Source organism: Hemiscyllium ocellatum, chromosome 16 (genome assembly GCF_020745735.1).
Source record: "Hemiscyllium ocellatum isolate sHemOce1 chromosome 16, sHemOce1.pat.X.cur, whole genome shotgun sequence".
Classification (NCBI taxonomy): Eukaryota; Metazoa; Chordata; class Chondrichthyes; order Orectolobiformes; family Hemiscylliidae; genus Hemiscyllium; species Hemiscyllium ocellatum.
Genome location: NC_083416.1, coordinates 71,780,424 through 71,802,169, shown reverse-complemented (window position 1 = coordinate 71,802,169; position 21,746 = coordinate 71,780,424). Strand labels below are relative to the sequence as shown.

At 40.9% G+C, this 21,746-nt stretch overlaps 1 protein-coding gene across 1 annotated transcript; it reads left to right on the top strand.

Annotated features, from left to right (window-relative positions):
• The first annotated feature begins 3,192 nt into the window (after positions 1-3,192).
• LOC132823264 (uncharacterized) lies at positions 3,193-16,451 on the top strand. The gene is made up of 6 exons (XM_060836915.1): positions 3,193-3,532; positions 6,087-6,359; positions 8,410-8,745; positions 8,824-9,093; positions 10,538-10,647; positions 12,846-16,451. The coding sequence occupies exons 1-6, from the start codon at positions 3,400-3,402 to the stop codon at positions 12,930-12,932; spliced, it is 1,209 nt and encodes a 402-aa protein (XP_060692898.1). The 5' UTR covers positions 3,193-3,399; the 3' UTR covers positions 12,933-16,451.
• The last annotated feature ends 5,295 nt before the right edge of the window (positions 16,452-21,746 follow it).

Sequence of the window (21,746 nt, the reverse complement as noted above, 5' to 3'; positions counted from 1 at the left end):
CTGATATCCCTCAGGAAGGCATCACACGTCAGCACCACCAGTCGCGTCAGTTCATGGTTTGCCAACACCCGAGGTGATGATAACTGCTTTTTCACTTCCCTTGCTTTTATCGACTCTGTACATCAGGCAGGACACTTGGGGTGCCTGGAACATACATTTTTTCTCATCCAAGGTATACGCCACCTGGGAGAAATGTTTAAGGAATATGTCCACGTTCTCCAAGTGCTCTTTGTTGGTTCTTCCCTGTTATTAATACATCATTCAGATAAATAGCAACCTAGGGCAACCCTTGTAAAATGTTCTCCATGGTGCATTGGAAAAGGGCATGGGCTGATGACACCTCAAATGGCAGGCTTGCATATTGATATAAACCCTTGTGGGTATTAATTTTAGCATACCTCACTCCTGGGACTTCTCATCCAGTGGCAATTTCAGATTGATGTGGCTCAAGTCCAGTTTCGTAAACGATAGCCCCCATCCCCATCAAATTTGCACGTAAGTCCTCTATGTGAGGGACCACATATTTACCCAGCTGCAAAAAGCTGTTTACTATTTGCATAAAATCCCCCACAACAGAAAACCGAGTCATTAGGCTTCACAGTCAGTGTGACTGACAATGCTTATTCTGCAAACTGCACTGGTTTGGTGATTCTTTCACTCTCCAGCCTCCTGATTTCTACCTCTACTTTTGCCCGCAAGGCACAAGGCACTGAGCAGGCCTTGCAAAATCTTGGAATTGCATCCTAGTCAACAGGTAAAGTAGCTTGGCCTCTGATAATTCTAACCACTTCTTGAAAAATTCCTGGGTATTTTACTTGGACTTCACTTGAGGTAGCCATTTTCCGATTGAAAAGTATTGAGCCAATCAAAGTGAATCTTTCTCAAACAATCCCACCCCAATAAGCTCAGCCCCAACCTTTTTACTACCATCAGGGGTAACTGCACCACTTGCTTCTCACAGGAGACTGGAACTGACATCATACCCTGGGAAACTGTTGCATATTCAGGGTATGTTCTCAGTCTGGGTGAGGCTTCCCGCAAGCTTAAAAGTTGGAGTCCCGAACAAATGTTATTAAATACAGATTCTGCAAACACAGATACAGCTGCACCAGAATCAACCTCTATGGGAAATGGGTGACCATTTAACAAAACATTAATTTTAATTGCAAAATAAAAAAAACGAAAGAAGTGCAGATGCATAAAAGAGATTCTAATCTCCATTTTTTTCTTTAATCTTAATACAATACATTTCTGCCATACAGCGGTAGTGCTTATTTCCCCAGCATCCATCTTGTTTGTGTGTAGTTGCAAGACACAGTGAAAATTTCCTGGTTATTTTTCCCCCCTGAACTGAGGAGATTCTAATCGCCTGGCTTTTTTTTGTACATTGACTATGGCCAACCAGGTCCTCATTACATATATTTTTAAAACCCCTGCACAACTCTTGGGAAATAGGGCAGGACAGGTGACAGAGGTGACAGTGGGGAGTACACTTTGGGTCCAGTGCCCATAGTTTGCACCTTTTGGCCGCCCCCAGGACAGCCGCCCGGTACCTGCCTGGGGTTCCCCGGTTCTATTTTTTTTTATTACTTTATTAAACGTTGCAAAACAGTTTAGAAAAAAAACAGTTAACATTTACAGCTCTATACAGCAGCAATTTTACAAGGGAGAGGAGCAGCAAAGCTAGGCCCCAAACTCGACCGTTCAACTAGTTTAGAGGGAGATGAGGACAAGCCCCATATCCCAGTTTCAAGCATGACAAGACAGCAACAATGACATTTGTACATAAAAAGACAATCGAATTACACAAAAAAAATGCATACAAAACAGACCCAGCTAGCTCCGCCCCTCCCACCTTCCGGCCACTCGAAGGCAGCCCACTCCTACGCATCTTCTGGCTCTCGATCCACCTAATGTCCCTCCCAGTTCTCGGTCCACACTGACACAGCTTTCGACCACCTCTCGGACAGCCCGCCCCGGTACCTGCCTGGGGATACCCGGTTCTATTTTTTAAAATTTTATTAAACAATTAGAAAAGAGTTGACAGAAAAACAGTTAACATTTACAGCTGTATGCAACAGCAATTTTACAAGGGAGAGGAACAGCAAAGCCAGGCCCCAAACCCTACTGTTCAACAAGTTTACAGAGAGATGAGGACAACTTCAAATCCCAGTTTCACATATGAAAAGACAGCAACAATGACATTTATGCATAAGACAATCCTGTTACATAAAAAGTGTAGACAATACAGACCCAGCAAGCCCCCCACCCCACCCACCTTCCGACCACTCTAAGGCAGCCCACCACTACGCACCTTCCGGCTCTCGGTCTACCCCATGCCCCTTCCAGTTCTCGGTCCACCCTGACACAGCTTTCGACTACCTCTAGGACAGCCCGCCCCGGTACTTGCCCGGGGTGACAGCGGTCAGGATGGCCTACCCACCTTCCGGCTTCACTAACCGCCCTCAGCACCTTTCAGCTACCTCGAGGGCAGCCTGCCCTGGTACCTGCCTGGGGTTCCTCTGGTTCTATTGGTCAGCCAAACCTTTCCTGATTGGGTAAAAAGTGAGGTCTGCAGATGCTGGAGATCAGAGCTGAAAATGTGTTGCTGGTTAAAGCACAGCAGGTTAGGCAGCATCCAAGGAACAGGAAATTCGACGTTTCGGGCCAGAAACCTTCATCAGGAAATGATGATTGGCCCAGTTTAACTACACCATTCAAGTACCTCGTAGTCAAATAAGTCCACTTGGTTCCACTTGCTACACAACATGACCTTAAAACTTACAGAGTTACGGTCACCATCCACAAAATGCTTGCTCACTGATGCTTCAATCACTTGACCGTCTTTATTCCCCAAGATTAGATCTCCAACCATTCCATCTCTCATGGGATATCTATGAGATGACAGAAAAAAACCTGTTTGGCTCAAGGGCAATTAGAGATAAACAACAAGTGCTGTTCTTTCCTGTGACATCCATATCACACAAAACAAAATTAAATACAGCTTGAACACAAAGACCTTTGTTCTGTGAACTACAAAGTCTCTTACTCTGGTGTGTTCGTGCTGTGTCATATCTGAATCATAATTAAGAACTTACTGAAAAAAAATTTCTGTAGGCTTCATAATTACACAAATAGACATTGAAATGTATTAGCTCATTTTATCAATTTTCATCTTTCCTTACAGGAAACCTCAATGAAGCATTTTTTCTCCATCAGGAAGGGTACTTTTTATTGAAAGGACCAGACCATCCTGGAAATAGCTCCATTATCTGGGAATGGAGACCACATTCAGGACAACAAACTATAAAACAATTGGGAACTTTTCACAGAGAAGGTCAGCATTGGGCTGTAAAATGGAGTGATGATTACAATGATACACCAGACATTTCTCGAAGAATGTATGAGCACTATGGTACCCTCAATCTGTTAATCAGAAATCCTAGCTTTGAACTTGGTGGATTGTTTAGCTGGACTCAAACAGAGCCCATTAAGAAGATCCTGAAACAGATTGAGCTATTTGTGATCAAAGGTAAGTAAGAAGGAGTGGAAAGGGTTGAATAAAATGATTTTCTGTCAATCCATGGAAATTCATAGATTGTTGGAATCCATTCCTATTGAGTCATAGTACAAATAGGAATTGGAAACTCAATCTCACGATTGTAGTGGTGGGAACCTTAGATGAGACTGGGTCAATTATCTTATTAAAGTGAAGTTGCTGGAGTTTAAGGTCTTTGAACGGGAAGAATGTATTCATGTGCTATATAGCTTATAGACTTAGACTTAGCACTCTTCCATCTCTTTTTGTGCTCTTTACTCCACAGTCATAAAATGATCTCTTAAACTAATATTGCTCAACTGCATAGACTTTGCATCCACTGTTTTCAAAAAAGTGTTTGTTGGAATCCAACCCATTTAAGATAACAGGTTATTTACATTCTCTTCGCTGCATAGAGTTAGGGCAAGATCTCAATTGTTGCATTGCTCTCCAGAGTCAGCTCATCAACATGTGATTTTTTAAATCACTCATGATATAGTTTATTGTTCCCATATTCAATCTTAGCCTTTTCCTCTATAATCACAGGGCAAGCACACTCTAAATTTACAAGCTGTCCAAGTTAATCTCAAAGATTCCAAGGAGAGTGAGATGGTGTCAGCAGTTAGGGAATGGAGTTTGGTACAGCGATCAAAAATGAAACTGTTTCATACCGGGTGGCACAGTGGCTCGGTGTTTAGCACTACAGCCTCACAGTGCCAGGGACCTGAGTTTGATTCCCGCCTGAGGTCACTGTCTCGATGGAGTTTGTACATTTTTCCCATGTCTGCCTGGATTTCCTTCCACAATCCAAAGACGTGGTGATCATGCTAAATTGGCCATAATGTTAGGTGCCTTAGTCAGGGGTCACTATAGGGTAGAGGAATGGGTCTGGGTGGGTAACTGTTCAGAGAGTTGGTGTGGACCTGTTGGGAAAAATGGTCTGTTTCCATACATTAGGGAATCTAATCTATACTTCTCAATATTTAACCACCTAAACTAGAATAACTAACTCAATTAAAAAAAAGAAGATAGTAAAAACAGTCTGGTCATTAAATTAAGTGGATGGATTGAGGATAATTAATTCTGATTCTTATCATTAGCTTTTGTTCTCAATCTTTTCTCCATTTTCATATAATTGAAGAGAAAGTTGCCACGGAGAGAGACAGAGCTGCAGGTATCAGTACGGTGTTCAATGTGAACGCCGATGATGATGATGACTTTGGCCTTTTGATTATGTAACTGGAACAAATTGCATCTGATCGAAGAGTAGAGGTAATATCAACATTGTGACAACACAGAAGCAAATGTGAGCGAAGGTAGACATACTGATCAGAGTGTCATGAATAGACATGTAGAAGCTGACCCAATGGATAGAATGTTCCACACTTGGAAGGACTGAGCGTTGGGACAGAAAGGCACTGAATAGGGTGCAATGTGACTCACTCAAACATTGCTGCATTCTCACGTTCACCATAATCACATTCTGGCCAGTTGGACCCATGGTTGATCCTTTTGTCAAGCTGCCTCAAAATACTCCACAGAGGCTGGTCTTCTATCAGAATGTCACCTTTTATTTCCATGTGAAGAGTCCTTGACTCTGATCCATCTCCCCTAGAGCCAGGTGTCAAAGTGAAGAAATTGTCTGTAGTGTTCAGGGATGTATAGGTTAGGTGCATTAGTAAGGGGAAATGTAGAGTAATAGGTTAGGGGAAGGGGCCTGGGTGAGTTACTCTTCGGACGGTCAATGTGGACTTGTTGGGCTGAATGGCCTGTTTCCACATTGTCGGGATTCTATGATTCTATGATGTCTGATACTCCTTTGTCATCTATCAGTGAGGGCTCCCTGATTGGACCAGATTAATGGTGACAATTAGCTGTCTCATATTCGTGTCATACACCAGGCTGATCTCATTACAATCGATACAGCCTTTAAGTGAATACTTCAAGATAATTCAAGGGTCTCATTCCACACTGCTGGGCTTAACTCAGAAACAGAAGGGCCTGTCACCAAGCAGTGTTCATGGAGGTTGTCAATCATTGGGCAGGAAGTCACCTTGGGGCTGGAGTTTCACTACATTGATCAATGGCAGCCAGTACCAATGATCAAGGGAATAGACATCAGACAAGAGGGTGTTTGCTGGAAGAAACCCCTTACACCCTTGCCTCTGACCACTCTGAACCATTAGCACTGCTACCCTAATCCGAGAAAAGCACACACTCTTGCTGAGCAGGACTTCCATCTCCAATGTCTTGATTTCAGGTGAAGTTGGGACAATGGCCTCATTAATGCCTGTTTGGCAAATGGTTCAATAACCTTCCCCAGAAAGTCATCTTGAGTTTCCAACAAGCACTATAGAGAACATGCAAATCTTTCAGAATCTCAACTAATTTCAAGCCATGTTTTTGGGTAATATTGCCAAGAAACTGCAGGTAGAAAAGGAAAAGGGAGATGCGAAGGGAAATCATCTGTGAACAAAACTGGGAAATGTGAATGATAAGCATGAAAGAGCTTTCTGAGATGTATAAGCTTCATGTCTCTGTTTTACAGTTGAGATTGATTCACAGTGGCCTGTAATGGGCAGTGACATCACCCTCAGCTGCACCATCTCCAGACTCTCAGACACTGTCAATCTTCAGTGGAAACAGAGAAACTCTTCTCAGGAAAACAGGAGGATCAACACTGAAGAGATCCAACTGAATAACACAGTCTATCTCATCATTAGACATGCTGGAACCGAAAATCAGAATTTATATACATGGGAAGTACAGGAAAATAACTCCATTATTCTCACTGGAAGCACAAACATTGATGTGAATCACAGTAAGTCCAGAACTACCATAAGTAGATGATCAATAGTCACTGATATAAAACCATTCCCCACAAAATAGAGTGAGCACTTTAACACTGTCAGATTCTAATGCAGAACATGATCTTTGTCTCTGTTCTGGTTATTGATATCATAAAATGGTGAATTTATGAATTCATGCCACCTATCAGGAGAATTTGCTAGAATCATTTCAATTTATATCAGTTCATAAAACAAAAGCAAAAACCAAAAATCAAATGAAATTAAGGCCAATGCAATTGAAAGTACAAACTGATTGAAGGTGCTGACACTGAACAAGATTTGGGTCTTTTCTGGGACATTCTTTCAATGGAACCAGTGACTTCGAAAAGTTCTCAGTGTTCTTACACTCAGAGACGATCATTTACTGTACCTGAGTGAAGGAAGGCATAGCCAAGGGATGTAAGAAGAAGATCCCTTGTGATTTAAATTGGTTATTTGTGAACCTTGTCTCTTATTCCTCTGTCACCTTGCTGCTAATGCTGGTCATTAATGGTAAAAGTGAGGGAGTGTATTTCAGGCAGTCACTGAGCATCCTGCTGCACTTGACTCTCCTGAAGATCCAATGATGCCCCATGAGAAGACCTGACTATCAGTTGGCCCACACTCCCAACTCAATCCGACAGGCATCACTCTGATCGACATGAACACCTTTCTGATTTATCCTGCTTATCCATAGCACCCACAACTGTACATGGAGACAGCCAAATGCATTTATGTTGGAGCCAGTGTAGTACTAGTTATATTGAAGGACTCCACCTGTTCTGACAGACCCCTCCAGATTTAACAAAGCATTCAAAACTGGGAACGCCTATTGTCTGCGGTGCAATGTCTCTGGTGGAAGGGCATGTTACCTTATATGTACATTTGGCCCCAGGAATATATCATCATTATCTCCGAGCAACCATCCTTGAAAAGCATTTATCCCTGACAGTGAGGCAGGAATGTGAGAGCTATGAAGACTGTAAACAGAATGGATATAGATTTTCAGGACGCCTCTGCAGCTTTATTAGTAGTCGTAACAACGATCCCAGATGAATTGGACCCTGACCAAGTGTAAACCTTTCCTGAGAATGAATTCAGCTGCATTATGAAATGGTATTGTTCGTGTGGCGTGTGGAATACCAAGCAACTTGTCACATTGGACAGTGTTTAATGGTTCATTTCTTCATGTGACATTGCAGCTGGTGGTGTTCCCACATATCTGCTATCCTTGCCCTTCTTGAAGGAAGTCTTAAAAGATTTGGAAGGTGCTCTTTAAGGTCTTTGGTTGCAGGGGGTGATTTGAGTTTCCCAGCCTCAAACCAAATGTTAAACTGTCTAATATTTCCTGCATCAGTGTCAATGCCTATCATTTGGTATCTATGTGTGATTAGGACCAGCTGATCAACTGCTTGCCTTAAACAAATTAACTTCTCTTTGCTCTTCTACTGTCTAAAGGTCTGAGGCTCATCCAAGTTTGCCCTCACTCTTTGATGTAGCAAACTTTGATGGACCTGTCTGTGTTTCTATTTCCATTGGACCATGAAATAACATCCCATTGAGATAATAAGCATCCAAGAGAATGATTATGAGACATTTCTTGATGTTTCATTGCTGAAGTAGTTCAACTAATTCAGATCCAAAGAAAAGACATATTGGACTTGGGTTTGTAAATGCCATTTTTTTCTTCAAAGATGTTGCCAGAGTTACTCCAGCCCTTTCTATTTTTATTTCAAATCTCCAGCATCTGCAACATTTTGATTTTATTTAACCAATTAAATATTGCCTCCAGGCCTTGTGGAAATGATATCACTTGGACAAGGAGATTATCTTGAGGGAAGATTGACTTTGTACCACAACCCCTTACTTAATTCAAAAATAGCCTGGGTGAATAGCCAGTGTACTCAGATCCTAATCAATCTCACTAGCCCAGTAATGTTCTCCCAGATGACAAAAGGGAAGAAGATGATACTTGGCCTCATTGAATTTCCACCCCTGTGTTTATCAGTGACTGTAACAATCTTCGGTTTCTCTTTGTTGCAGATTTACGTGATAAAAAATACACACTTTATCGGTCAGTCACAGATCGCAGTGAAGTCGAGCTGATTTGTGAAGTCGATTCTACGATAATAAAAACTAAATGGACCTGGTCTTCACCTTTAAAGGATGAAGATCAAGAAATTGCTTTCACTTACAAATCAAAGCCTGTCAACATAAACAGGACCTACTTTGGGAGTCGATTGGTCCCTCCAGTGAGCAGTTTCACTGACAGGTTTTTCAGTGTGCGGATTGTGCCTGTCCTGTTTGAAGATGCAGGAGTTTACAGATGTTTTCAGGGATCAAATAATCATTTGACCATTAACCTGATCACAGTTAAAGGTAGGGGATAAAATGTTGATGATGCTTTCATTGATCGAGTCATTGTTTAAAATCTAAATGATTTTCTTGTTTACACAGTCACAGCGGAACTCTCTGATGCAGAGACTGAGGGAGGCTCTGTTACCCTGACCTGTTCTGTCTCTGATGTCACTGAATCCATGAGACTTGCTTGGATTGATAGCGGTGGTAAAATTGTTGCAGCAAAAACATTCAAGGAACAGAAGCAGGAAGGGGATAATTTACAGCTGATTACTCAGGAATTTGATAGAGACAGCAGCTACTGGGCATGTATTTTGTTTCATGAAAACGTACCCAAGGTTTTAATTCCTTATGATCTGAAGCTTTACAGTAAGTGTCTCAGATTTTATTTGAAATGCATTTTTAGTTATTTCTTTTAAAATGAAAATGACTTCCTTTTCATCCTCTTTTATGTTTCACATTACTGAGGGTTCACAATTTAGCTCTGCAAGCAACTGAAAATGTGTATTTGTGCCAATTACGTTTATATAAGGTTGAATCCCCACTATCAACTTTAATACACCTTGCTTGTAGTGGACTGGAATTATGCAGACTTCATTGCATTCCATTAGATTCTATGTATAATGATTGAAAAATATGATGTTATTCTGTCTCCACCCCTCAATCATATCAATTCCATAACTCTCCAACACTTCTGACATTGTTTACCTGCAGCAGAGTGGTATATAATGGTTGTTCTCAAACTGTGAGATTAACAGCACATAATTCCACACGAGCACACCAGCCCACTAATACACACAGACCAGGGGTTGCATTTGGTTTCTCGATGTGGCTTTCTGTACATTCCTGGAAGGGTGAAACATAGACCTGTCTACAGTGTGGTATGCCATCCACAAGGGATAACATTCTTCTGTGAGTGGTAATCAGCCACTTTTTATCTCGGGAGCAGAAGAGGTCACAGAGCAGTTTGTTTTGAACAGCTTCTCATCTTTGGAAGGGAAAAAAAATTCACATTAACGTTTGAATTGATCAGTGATGTAAATTTGACTGATGATGTTGGGGATGGTTCAGAGTCAACCACTCACTTCCCGATCAGCAGGATTACAGATTATTATAAACAATGACCAAAAAGAAATTGTAAACTAGGCATCAGAGAAGAAATCTACTTTGACGTGGACAGTAATATGATGGTGATTGATCTCCAGATTTCATGACAGATCATATCGAATGTTTCATTTCATCGATTAAAATCTTGACCATGTCCAGGCGATGGGACCTGACTCAATTCAGCAGAAGTGTATCAGGACTCTGTCTGTCTGAGTAAATTGTGCAATTACTTTATTCATTACCTGATCGCGTGTTACAGGAGTGGATTGAGATATTGCACTACAATTTTAAATGTAACGTGCCTGAGAAAAATGTTATTCTTGTCATGAAACATTCTGAACCATCCATAGTTGCAAGGCTGGATATGAATAATATCACCAACATTGCATTTCTGAGTATACTTCTGGTTTGAAAATAGTTTCCAATTTCAGAGCTGTGGCTGTTTCACGCCTTGATGGCACAATACAGCTGAGATCGAGAGCTCACCACCTGGGCAATCTCAGTGGTGAGTTTGGTTTCATCCACTGTGGCAAACATAACACTTTTACATCGAGTCAGTAAAAGTAAACAAATGATTCAATTACTTTCCACACTCCTTTTTTCATTCACACAAAGCTGATTAATTTCATTGAATTAATTTAATTTAATTTTCAACTTTGAATGAGATGGAGACTTTAACTGTTATCAACCACTTTCTTGTTCACAGTGAGCATGAGGCCAGTTCCAGTCATTTGGACCATCGCAGTTTCTGTTCACTTGATTACTAAACTGGTCTTTGTGGTTGGCCTTATCTTCCACATGAAGAAGATAAACAGAGTAAGAATTTTTTTAAAAATCCTGATTTAACTGTCAATTGTCGCTGAGGAAACTGGTGCCTTTGGACAGATATTAGTGGTCCAAACTGAATTGTTGTTTGTGATTAATAAATTGTTCATTAAACCCATTTAAAAGAATCATAATGAGTAGAGTGCAACAGATCAATTTATCAAAATTGGATGAAATTATAAGCCTTGATTTTTTTTCCGGACTTTCCTGTCAGAAACCCTTTTTATTCCCATTATCCCCAAGGAAGAAATCAGGAAAAGCAAATAGTTCCTTCCCTGTTTATCAATGAGTGGACATGCACAAACAAGGATGCTGTTCTTTGAACAGTTTTCATTGATTCTTACAAATACTCCTCTTGTAAATTATGTTATTGAAAAATGTCAAAAAACAATATTTGAATAATTAAACCAAGAGCTGTAAAATTATAATGAACTGAAGATACCTCCTGAATATTTACTGTTTGCTCTGATTCTTGTTGCTGTAATTCTTGATGTTAGCGATCTGATGTCTCGAGAAGGCTTCAGTTGAGTTGGGATTCGGAAATCCACTTGTCACAAAGTAAACCACAACCTCTGGGGCAGGTTTGGTTTCGCTGCTTCACTGATGTTCAAATCTCAGTCAGCTCCAAGAAAAAGACTGTTTGAGAGAAACCTATTTGACTTGTATTTGAGGAAGGGGTTTTTCAAGGCCATGAACACTTGGGTGAAATTAAAATTGTGCAAGTATCTTCCAATGATGCCAAGAACTGCAGTTTATAATTTCTGCCAGGTTAGTTCCTTCTATTTGCTGAAGCCTATCAGCTGGGTTTCACTGCTCGCTGGCCGATCCGATTCTGACAAGACCCAACCAAGGTTCACCAAGTTAGTACCTTGCGAGATGGGCTAGCCCAAATTGATGAGCTCCTGGGTGAACAGGAAGAACTGGCTCCACTTCGTTATTCACCCACTCCCTCAATTAATCACCACAATCTCATCTTACAAAGAATTCCCTCCCATGTGGAAACTTCTCTCCTTAATTGGATGAATTTATATTTTAACAATGAACAGTTGATTTTGAGATTCTTGGCTTTGAAGGTTGATTGAAAGTCCTTTGTCCTGGTTCTTTTTGTCAGTGGCTACCTGTCAGACCTCAGAGAGAGATTCTTTACTCTCTCTTTCTCCAGTACAGTGTAGGGGGTCGGGCTTAATCGCCTGCCTCAGAATTGTCACCTTCAAAGCACATTGGTGTACAGGTGAGGATGTCAGGTCACTAACACAAACAGAGTAGAGTTGAATCTCACTTCTAAACCCTGTTCCTGTGTATTAGTGAAATGGGGAAAATAGGTTTCTCCTAAACCGCTGTCATTTTGTTTTAGCATCTCGCCTTCAGACTGAGACAATCTCAGGGAATTATGGTTTGGTTTGTAAATCTTTTCTCAGAAACCAAAGTTGCTGGGGTTTTGGAGAATTAGAAGCTGTCTTTACTCTCTTTCGGTTACAGCTAGGAGCTGGGGTTTCTCTCTGCTGTGAGACAAATCAGATTTTCTGAATTAGACGTTTTGCCAAGGGGTGGATTTGTTGGACATTACTATACTGGAAGCATTAATTACTAATGTTTACAGCATCTATTATTCTGTTAAGTTTTCCAGTATAGTTAAGTTATTCCAAGTTCTTCTTTCATCTGTGTATTTTAACAATAGTGTTTCGATAAATTCTGTTTTGCGTAACATCGAGTAGTTTGACCAATCAAATTGCATCTGGAACAGCATCTGGCACACAGTAAGTTACATTAGATGTTAAAATTAGACAAAATCAGGGTCTAGGTTACCTTCCAAATATTTTGAGGGGGTGGGGTCTGATTTGATCCGGAACAACAGTCACGGAGTTTACATTTGCAGTCATTTTGTTGGCTCTATGTCCTTGCTTTCGATTTTAGAAAAGGCACGTCTTGTAACTTAACATTGCTATTTGTGAGCAAACCCAGTGAGAAGGTTCAAAGTTTTCTCTCTAATCCTTACAAAGCTAACTCCCCAGAAATAGGAAAAAAAATCAGTTTCAACTGTTGAAATGATCTTATCCACCATGAGTCAGCGGTACATGAGTCAAACTCTGTTTCCTTGTCCATTCGTAAAATTTCCTTTGTCCATCACTTCCTTCTGAATGTTTACCCTTGAAGGATTAAATTTGAAGTAATTCTTTGCCTCTTGTTAGAAATCAAGCAGCAGGATTCTGGAGAAGGCAACAAGAAATACAGAAGCTGTTGGATTACAGATCCTGAACTCTAGCCCTGATTTGTGATCGCAGAATGAATGATGAGACACAGATGTACCTGTGCTCAATGAGATCTTCACTCCTATAAAACAAAATTAATCGAACTTTGCAATCTTTCATGTTAGTTTTTTTCGGGTTATATCTTTGATGCTACTTTCATGTCGGTGGATTCATTTATATTGTGACTTGTGTACATCTATTGTTCCAATCTCCGTATAATGTTACTTTCCAAGTGCTAACTTTCAAGGTGGCTGTGTCATATTGCATTGAATGGTAATTATGGTGGATGTTGGTCTGAATTCCTGATCTCTGCTCTTGGCTGGTTGGGTCACATCCTGCAGTGACCGTTTTATACCTCGAGGGATGGATGGGTGTGATGTAGGATTTGTGATTTATATCTGTTTCAATATCATTGATTGCTGTGTGTTGATTGGTTCATTCTGTTCCATCTTCATTTCTTTTGTTCATTAACTTGTTTCCTGGTTAACCAGAAATCTGCCTGATTCCGTACTTATGTTTCAACCTTGTTAAAATAAATACGATTCCAGGCAGGGAACTGAATTCTCCAGTAATAACATCAGCTGGGATCATAACGCGGTGATTTAACACTACTGCCATGTGTAAAGTTAAAAAGCTGGCAGTATGGATTTGTAACTGAGAGGGATGTCAGCCAGATTCTCTCTGCAGCTGAGTTGAATAGAATTGATCCGTTTTAACATCCACTTTGAGAATTTACAACAGAATTTTAATGCCCAATGATCAACTCAAATGAAGACACCATGTCTCCTGTGCATCTCCTGGAAACAATAATATAAAGCAACTGTGGAATCACAGGGGAACATTGTCTCCATGCTCCCCCTGTTGGAATTGTTTGGGATATGACCAATTGTGACTAAAAAAATCAATAAAATAATCATTAAAAAATCACCATAATGAAAAGACGGAAAATAATTTTGCAAATTAAAGTTATAATGGCAACAGGTTTGGGGCGGATTTACTGAGATATCCTTCACAATCATTGACACTCTCAGAATGGATTGTTTGCAGATTGTTCTGCGTGATGGTGATGAAAAGGTGAGGACAAGCACCTTAGGGGAATACCAGATGACTGCTGGACCCTCCAAAGCTCCAAGGATGGGACAGAACTTAGGTGTGCCTGTAAAACAGATCCTTAAGTTATGAGGACAGATAGATAAACTTATGAAGAAATCTCATTGCATTCTTTGTTGTATTTGCTGAGTTTAAGGGCTGAAAGTTCTGTTAGAACTGTCTAAACGATTGGTTATGCTGCAGCTAGAGTATTGTATATGGTTCTGGAAACCACATTGTCAAAGGTATGTAATGGGACTGAACAGGGTGCAAAGGAAATTTCCCAGGATGGAAAGAGAGATTAGACAGAATTGGAACCAAAAGGGCCACAGATGCTGTAAATCTGAAACAAAAACAGAGATTGCTGGAAAATCTCAGCAGGTCTGGCAACATCTGTAGAGACAAATTAAAGTTAATGCTTTGGGTTGAGTGATCTTCCTCAGAACACAATGGTGTTGTTTTCCTGAGAGCAGAGGACACTGAGAGGGGACATGATAGAGATGTTTAAAATTATGAGAGTCATAGACAGGAAGAAATGTTTCTCCTTGATGGAAGGGCCAATACCCAGGGTGCATAGATTATAAGCAAGGGGCTGGAGGTTTAAAGGAGATGTGAGGAAAAATGTTTTCATGTAGAGGAAGGTGAGGATCTGGAACTGCCTGTAAGGCTGGTAGAGGCAAAAAAAATCCTCAGTGCATTTAAGAAGCATTTATATGTGCACCTGCAATGCCAAGACATACAAGGCTATGGGCCAAGTGCTGGAAAATGGGATTAGAGTAGTCAGGTGGTTGTTTTTAATTGGTGCAGACTCGAAGGACTGAAGGGCCTTTTGATCTCTCTGACTCCATTGTTTCAGAATGGAAGGTGTGAGTATTTCCTGTTGTCATTGGATCACAGAGCCCTCTGTCCTTGACCTTCCTCTTTGTTCCCACGCTGTTAGAACATGTCTAACCTGCTTGTAAGGAGCATTCTCAACAAGGACAATAAGTAAATTACTTCGATCTAGTTTATAATTTTTAATAGAGAATATTTTTTAAAACTTTGATACTTAAATTTCATGCTTATTTGTTTGGTCTGTGTACAGATATGTATGCAATTATCACTGGTGTGCTATATCGTGTCACGAGTCTTTAAATCCCCCATCCTCGGGAAAGGCAGGTACCATTAATGATATCCATACCCCTCATGATTTTATAAACTGCTATAAGGTCCTTTCTCAACCTTCTACGCTTCAATCATGTCTGTGCTGATACATTGTGTATGTATTTATCATATGTGTTTATATTCTGATCCTGTGTACATGCGTTTGTGCATTTATCTGCAGTCTATCTATATTGTATCAGTGATTGATTCCTACTCTGAGATGGAGACTGTAATGCAGTCCAATGGAACAACCATTAGCATAATGCGTGATCTGATTTGTGATTGCTCACCAATGCAGTGTCTTATTTTATAAGAGCAAAGATTTAGTCATGAATGAGAATTCCAAAGTAGATACAAAAAGAGTTATCAGGTGTACATTTATTGTTTGAAATTTAAAATTTATGGACTGGGGTGTACAAAGTTAAAAATCACAAAACACCAGGTTTAATTGGAAGCACCTAGCTTTCGGAGCACTGCTCAGCAGCGCTCCAAAAGCTAGTGTTTCCAAATAAACCTGTTGGACTATAACCTAAGGCTATATATGGACAGTGTGAAATTGAATTTTTGAATTCAATATTGGAGGAAAACCTGAAGAATTTAACAAACTTGTTAACACAGGAATGTAGGAACAGGAGTAGGCCATTCATCCCCTCCAGCTTGTTCTACCTTACAATGAGATCATGGTAAATCTGTGGCCTAACTCCATCTACTACCTCTGGCCCAGATTCCAACGTACCTTTTTGCATAATAAAAATTTAGCTATCTCAAATTTGAAATTAACAATTGATCTTCAGTTGTCGTTTATCAAGAGAACTAGAAGCATCTCCACATTTTGCACACAGAAGAGCTTTCTAAACCTTTTCTGAAACATTCTGGCCCTAATTTTCAGACAATGCCTGTTATTTCTCATATCCCCAACAAAATTGAAATAGTTTATATTTATCCACCCTGTCTTTTCCTGATAATATCAGTAAAGACTTTGATGAGTACACACCGTAACTTCCAAAATTCCAGAGATTACAGTCCTAATTTACATCATCCTACTCAGAATAACACCCCTGACGTCCAGGTAACATTCTTGTGAACAAATGCTGTGTACCTTCCAACATCAATGAACACTTCCTAATATCCGATATATGTAAACTTCTAGAGCGTTAACATTTATATCTAATAACCAGCGATGGAATGAGTCAATAGAACAAAGAAACGATTACAACATTGTAAGTGTGTTTAATCCTGAATAAATACAACGTAAAATAAGAGTACACCTCTCTATTAGTCGTCATTTGTGGGGTTGCGTCATGGTTCAGAGGCTTGATCACAACATCATCGGTTGACAGTAGTTCTGAAGAAGAGTCACAATGGACATGAAACATAGATTGCTTCTCTCTCCACAAATGCCACCAGACCAACTGAGGTTCTCCAGCATTTTCTTTGTGTCGGAACTTCACCTTCCGCAGTATTTTGCTTTTAAGTGACAGTTGATAGTTCTGTGCCATACTGGAGGAGTACTGCACAGGCAATGATATTGTCTTTCGCTTACAAATTCAAACATGGCCCGCTACATCTAGCCTCTCAGCTTTCTATTTTTGCTGTTTCAAAGAGGATTGTGGGAGCTCTTTCAATGTGCTGCTGAGAATTTATCCTTCAACCAATTTTAATAAAAATTATTGGACTAATTTTTTAGACATTGTTATTGGTGGGACATTGCTTGATGTGAATAGCCTGGTTTGTGTTCCATATTCCAACAGTGACAACTCTCAAAAGAAAACAATGTTTCTCCAATCATTTTGGTGCATTTGGATATCATGAATCATGCAAATACAATTCTCTAAATGCAGTCACTAATTTGAGATGGATTTGAGGCGCTCTGTTTTCCACATGTGCTGTCATTCTTGATGCTGCAGACTGGTGGCAGTGGGGAGCTGCAGTAGTGTTGGTGCTCATAAATGAATTAGTTGGATGTTGTGGTTGGTGGGGAAAACAATGACGCTGGCTGTTTCCTTTGAAGAAGGACATTGAGAGATCTTTAAAAAGTTTTTGTATAGATTTGTAGCTCAGGTTGTGGATGAAGTCGGCGACTCGTTCGCCAAGCTGATGTGGTTTTCTGCAGAGATTTTGTTGCCTTGCTCGGTGACAATATCCGTGCACCTTCGACACGGTGTTGCTGGCCTGTCACATCCTGCATTTTTATGTCCCTGGTTTTTGGTCCTTGCAATTCTGTATCTGAGTGGTTTGTATATGAGTTCCAGTTCAATATGTTAATTGGTTGAGTTCAGGACAGAGTGTCAAAAATTCTCTCACGTGTTCCTGCTTAGCTTGTACTGGGATGGTTACATTGTCCCAGTTGAAATTGTGTCCGTAGTTGTCTGTATGGTTGGAAATGAGAGAGTGCAGGTAATGTCTGACAATGGTGAGCGGATGTTCATGCACTCATATGGACAGTTTGCTTCCTGTTTGTCCGATGTCGTGTTTCTCACAGTCCTTGCAGGGTATCTTAGAGTCAGAGAGTCATAGAGATGTACAGCATGGAAACAGACCCTTCAGTCCAACCTGTCCACGCCAACCAGATATCCAAACCCAATCTAGTCCCACCAGCCAGCACCCGACCCGTATCCCTACATTATTCATAAATGCCTCTTAAATGTTGCAATTGTACCAGCCTCCACCACATCCTCTGGCAGCTCATTCCGTACATGTACCACCCTCTGCATGAAAAAGTTGCCCCTTTGGTCGTTTTTATATCTTTCCCGTCTCACCCTAAACCTATGCCCTCTAGTTCTGGGCTCCCGATCCCAGGGAAAAGGCTTTGTCTATTTATCCTATCCATGCCTCTCATAACCTTGTAAACCTCTATAAGGTCACCCCTCAGCCTCCAACACTCCAGGGAAAACAGTCCTAGCCTGTTCAGCCTCTCCCTTTAGCTCAAATTCTCCAACCGTGGCAACATCCTTGCAAATCTTTTCTGAACCCTTTCAAGTTTCACAACATCTTTCCCATAGGAAGGAGAACAGAATTGCATACAATATTCCAACAGTGGCCTAACTGATGTCCTGTACAGTTGCAACATGACCTCCCAAATCCTGCACTCAATATTCTGACCAATAAAGGAAAGCATACCAAATGCCTTCTTCACTATCCTATCTACCTGTGACTCCACTTTCAAGGAGCTATGAACCTGCACTCCAAGGTCTCTTTGTTCAACAACTCTCCCTAGGACCTGACCATGAAGTGTATAAGTCCTGCTAAGATTTGCTTTCTCAAAATGCAGCACCTCGCATTTATCTGAATTAAACTCCATCTACCACTTCTCAGCCCATTGGCCCATCTGGTCCAGATCCTGTTGTAATCTGAGGTAACCTTCTTCGCTGTCCACTACACCTCCACTTTTGGTGTCATCTGCAAACTTACTAATTGTACCTCTTATACTCACATCCAAATTATTTATGTAAGTGACAAATAATAGAGGACCCAGCATCGATCCTTGTGGCACTCCACTGGTCACAGGCCTCCAGTCTGAAAAACAACCCTCCACCACAACCCTCTGTCTTCTACCTTTTGTAGATAAAGATCACCCTGTTGGATATGGGTGTTGAGTCTTTATGAGGGGCTGGTGGATGGTGATCACTGGTTTGAAGGCCACCAAGATTCCTAGGGATGTATGGTCAGTATCATGTCTGGTCATTTTCTTCTTTAGGTTTGTTGCATAAGTATCGTGGAATAGTGCGATTGGGCTAGCCATTTCATTTAAATCCATTGAATAGGTTTCCTGTTGTTCCTTCTGGAGTTCTGGGTTTGCTGCAGTGTGTCCTCACTTGTTTACATAGTATTCTTATGCAGCGGTTGAATATCCACAAGGATTTGTGTCTCAGATGCTGCTGCTCCTTTAACAAGGTTATGTTGTCCTTGGGGTTTTTTTCAGAGTGGTCGTAAAGACACAGGCTCTGGGGTATCTAGTTGGGATGGGTTTGAGGGCCAATTTGATTATACCTAACAGATACTGCCTCAGGCAATATGCGTTTCAGTTTTTTTAATCAATATTTTTATTGAAAAACATGTTAAAATATTTTACAAAACATTTATATATAAAGAAAAAAACCCATCAAAACAGAAAAAAACAGTATAAAGAACAATGCCATAACACAGTACCATTGTTAATAAACAACCCACTATTCTACCGAAACAAATTGATCTGCTTAACTAAAACCAAACTACAAATATACTGAATAAATACTAGCTTAAACTACATTCAAGTTACTTAAATTAAATAATATCTTACTGCTTTATCCTATCTTACTCATCATACATCCGCTGAGGTTCCCATTCCTGGGAGTACCCCCTACTGTATCAGTATTCTTTTCCTTCCAGTCTCCTCTTCCCAGGGCCCCACAAGCGCCCATAAAGATTCCCATGGCTATACCACAGCCCTGACCAATATTGCTGACAAATCAGTTTCAATATAATTTAAAAAGGACCACCACGTCTTATAAAACTGTTCCGTTTTGTGGTACACCATATTTAGATTAGATTACTTACAGTGTGGAAACAGGCCCTTCGGCCCAACAAGTCCACACCGACCCGCCGAAGCGCAACCCACCCATACCCCTACATATACCCCTTACCTAACACTACGGGCAATTTAGCATGGCCAATTCACCTGACCCGCACATCTTTGGACTGTGGGAGGAAACCGGAGCACCCGGAGGAAACCCACGCAGACACGGGGAGAATGTGCAAACTCCACACAGTCAGTCGCCTGAGGCGGGAATTGAACCCAGGTCCCTGGCGCTGTGAGGCAACAGTGCTAACCACTGTGCCACCGTGCCGCCTAAGAGGTAATTTGTGAGGTAATCTTGGGGGAAATGCTCCATCACCAGCTCACACTACTCCAGAAGACCTGGTGGGTTTTCTGACATCCTATTTAGTAGAATGTTCTTCCTTGCGCAACGGGCAAGGATATTACACAGTCTCTGAGGAGAAAGTGTGGTCTGCAGATGCTGGAGATCAGAGCTGAAAATGTGTTGCTGGAAAAGCGCAGCAGGTCGGGCAGCATCCAAGGAACAGAAAATTCGACGTTTCGAAGGGATGAAGGGCTTATACCCGAAACGTCAAATTTCCTGTTCCTTGGATGCTGCCTGACCTGCTGCGCTTTTCTAGTAATACATTTTCAGCTATTACACAGTCTCTTCCAATGTTCCCCCATCGAGGGTAAATTTGGTAGCCCCCAAAGAAGAATTACTGAAACCATGTTAATTTCAATCCCCAGAATGCCCTTTAACTTCCTTAAAATAGCTCTCCAATATCTTTCGATCTTGCAGTATGATCATAAACAATGTAATTTTACACTTGGGACATTCTGGTGACACTCTACGCTAAAACTTAGTTAGCCTCTGTGGTGCCATATGAGCCCTGAGTAAGAACTTCAATTGCATAGCTTGTGCTCTGTTACATGCTGAAATTTTCCTGATATTCTCCCAGATACCTTCCCATATCTCTGGTGAAATGTCCTCTCCTAACTCTTAGTTCCACATCTTACAGAGTTCTTCCATATCCCCCAGAGCATGCCCTTTCTGGAAATGATAGAAAGTACTGAGTGAAAGAGTACCTATACACCGGAGTACTCTTTTCTCCACATCTGATTTATAACATTGGGTCAGGAGTGTGGTCTTCCTCTGTATGTAGCCCCTCATGTGGAGTATCAGAAAAGGTCCTGATTGGATAATCAATATTTCTGACTTAACTGACTAAATGACATCAGGACCTCTCCCTCGAATAAATCTCCCAAACATTGAATTCAAATGTTCTCCCATGTCTTATAGATGGTGTCCATTTCCCCAGGTTTAAATCCTTGGGCACCTACCAATGGGGTAAATGGCGAAGTCTTAAATCAATTGCCCTCGTCTTGCATCATTATCCTTTCACTGTATTCTAGATAATTGGACTATTGAGTTGCTGGGTCACGGATTTCATCTTGTCCATAAATAATAAATTAATTAGAGGACATTTTGACTGTGAGGCTTCAATATCAAGCCATATCGATTCCGAATTCCCCTGTACCCAGTCACCAACACATCTTAACAGAGCACTTATTTGGTAGTTCTTAATGCCCAGAAGATCCATCCCTCCCACAGCCTGCAAGAACTGTAATCTGGTGAATTTAATTAGGCCTCGCCTATGGCACCAAATAAAGGACTCTAGCCAACCATTAATCCTCCGTCATACTTGTCTAGATGACAACAATGGGAGCATTCTCATGGGACATAGCAGTTGGGGAAGGACATTCACCTTAATCAGGGCTATTTGGCCCAGCCATAAAAGTGGTAATCCCTCCCACCACTGCAAATCTTGTTTTATTCTCTTTAATAATTGTCCAAGGTTTGTTTATACAGCTGGTGGAAGGGAGGGGTAATAAAATTTCCCAAATATAGGAAAACCTTTGGTGACCATCTAATGGGAATTGCTTTTTATCCTTCACGTTAGGTGTCTCAACTAAGCCCCCCACCAGCATAGCTTCCAATTTTGTGAAATTGATCCTATAACCTGAGAAATTACAATAGGAATTAATTCTTTGGATCATTCAGGGAACAGACTTCTCTAGATCAGCCAACA

Bases quoted from the DNA above. Each gene is read 5' to 3' on its own strand.
- LOC132823264 (XM_060836915.1), top strand. From the start codon at position 3,400: ATGTATGAGCACTATGGTACCCTCAATCTGTTAATCAGAAATCCTAGC. The intron at 3,533-6,086 runs GTAAGTAAGAAG...TCTGTTTTACAG, and splicing joins TGAGCTATTTGTGATCAAAG to TTGAGATTGATTCACAGTGG. The intron at 10,648-12,845 runs GTAAGAATTTTT...GCCTCTTGTTAG, and splicing joins ACATGAAGAAGATAAACAGA to AAATCAAGCAGCAGGATTCT.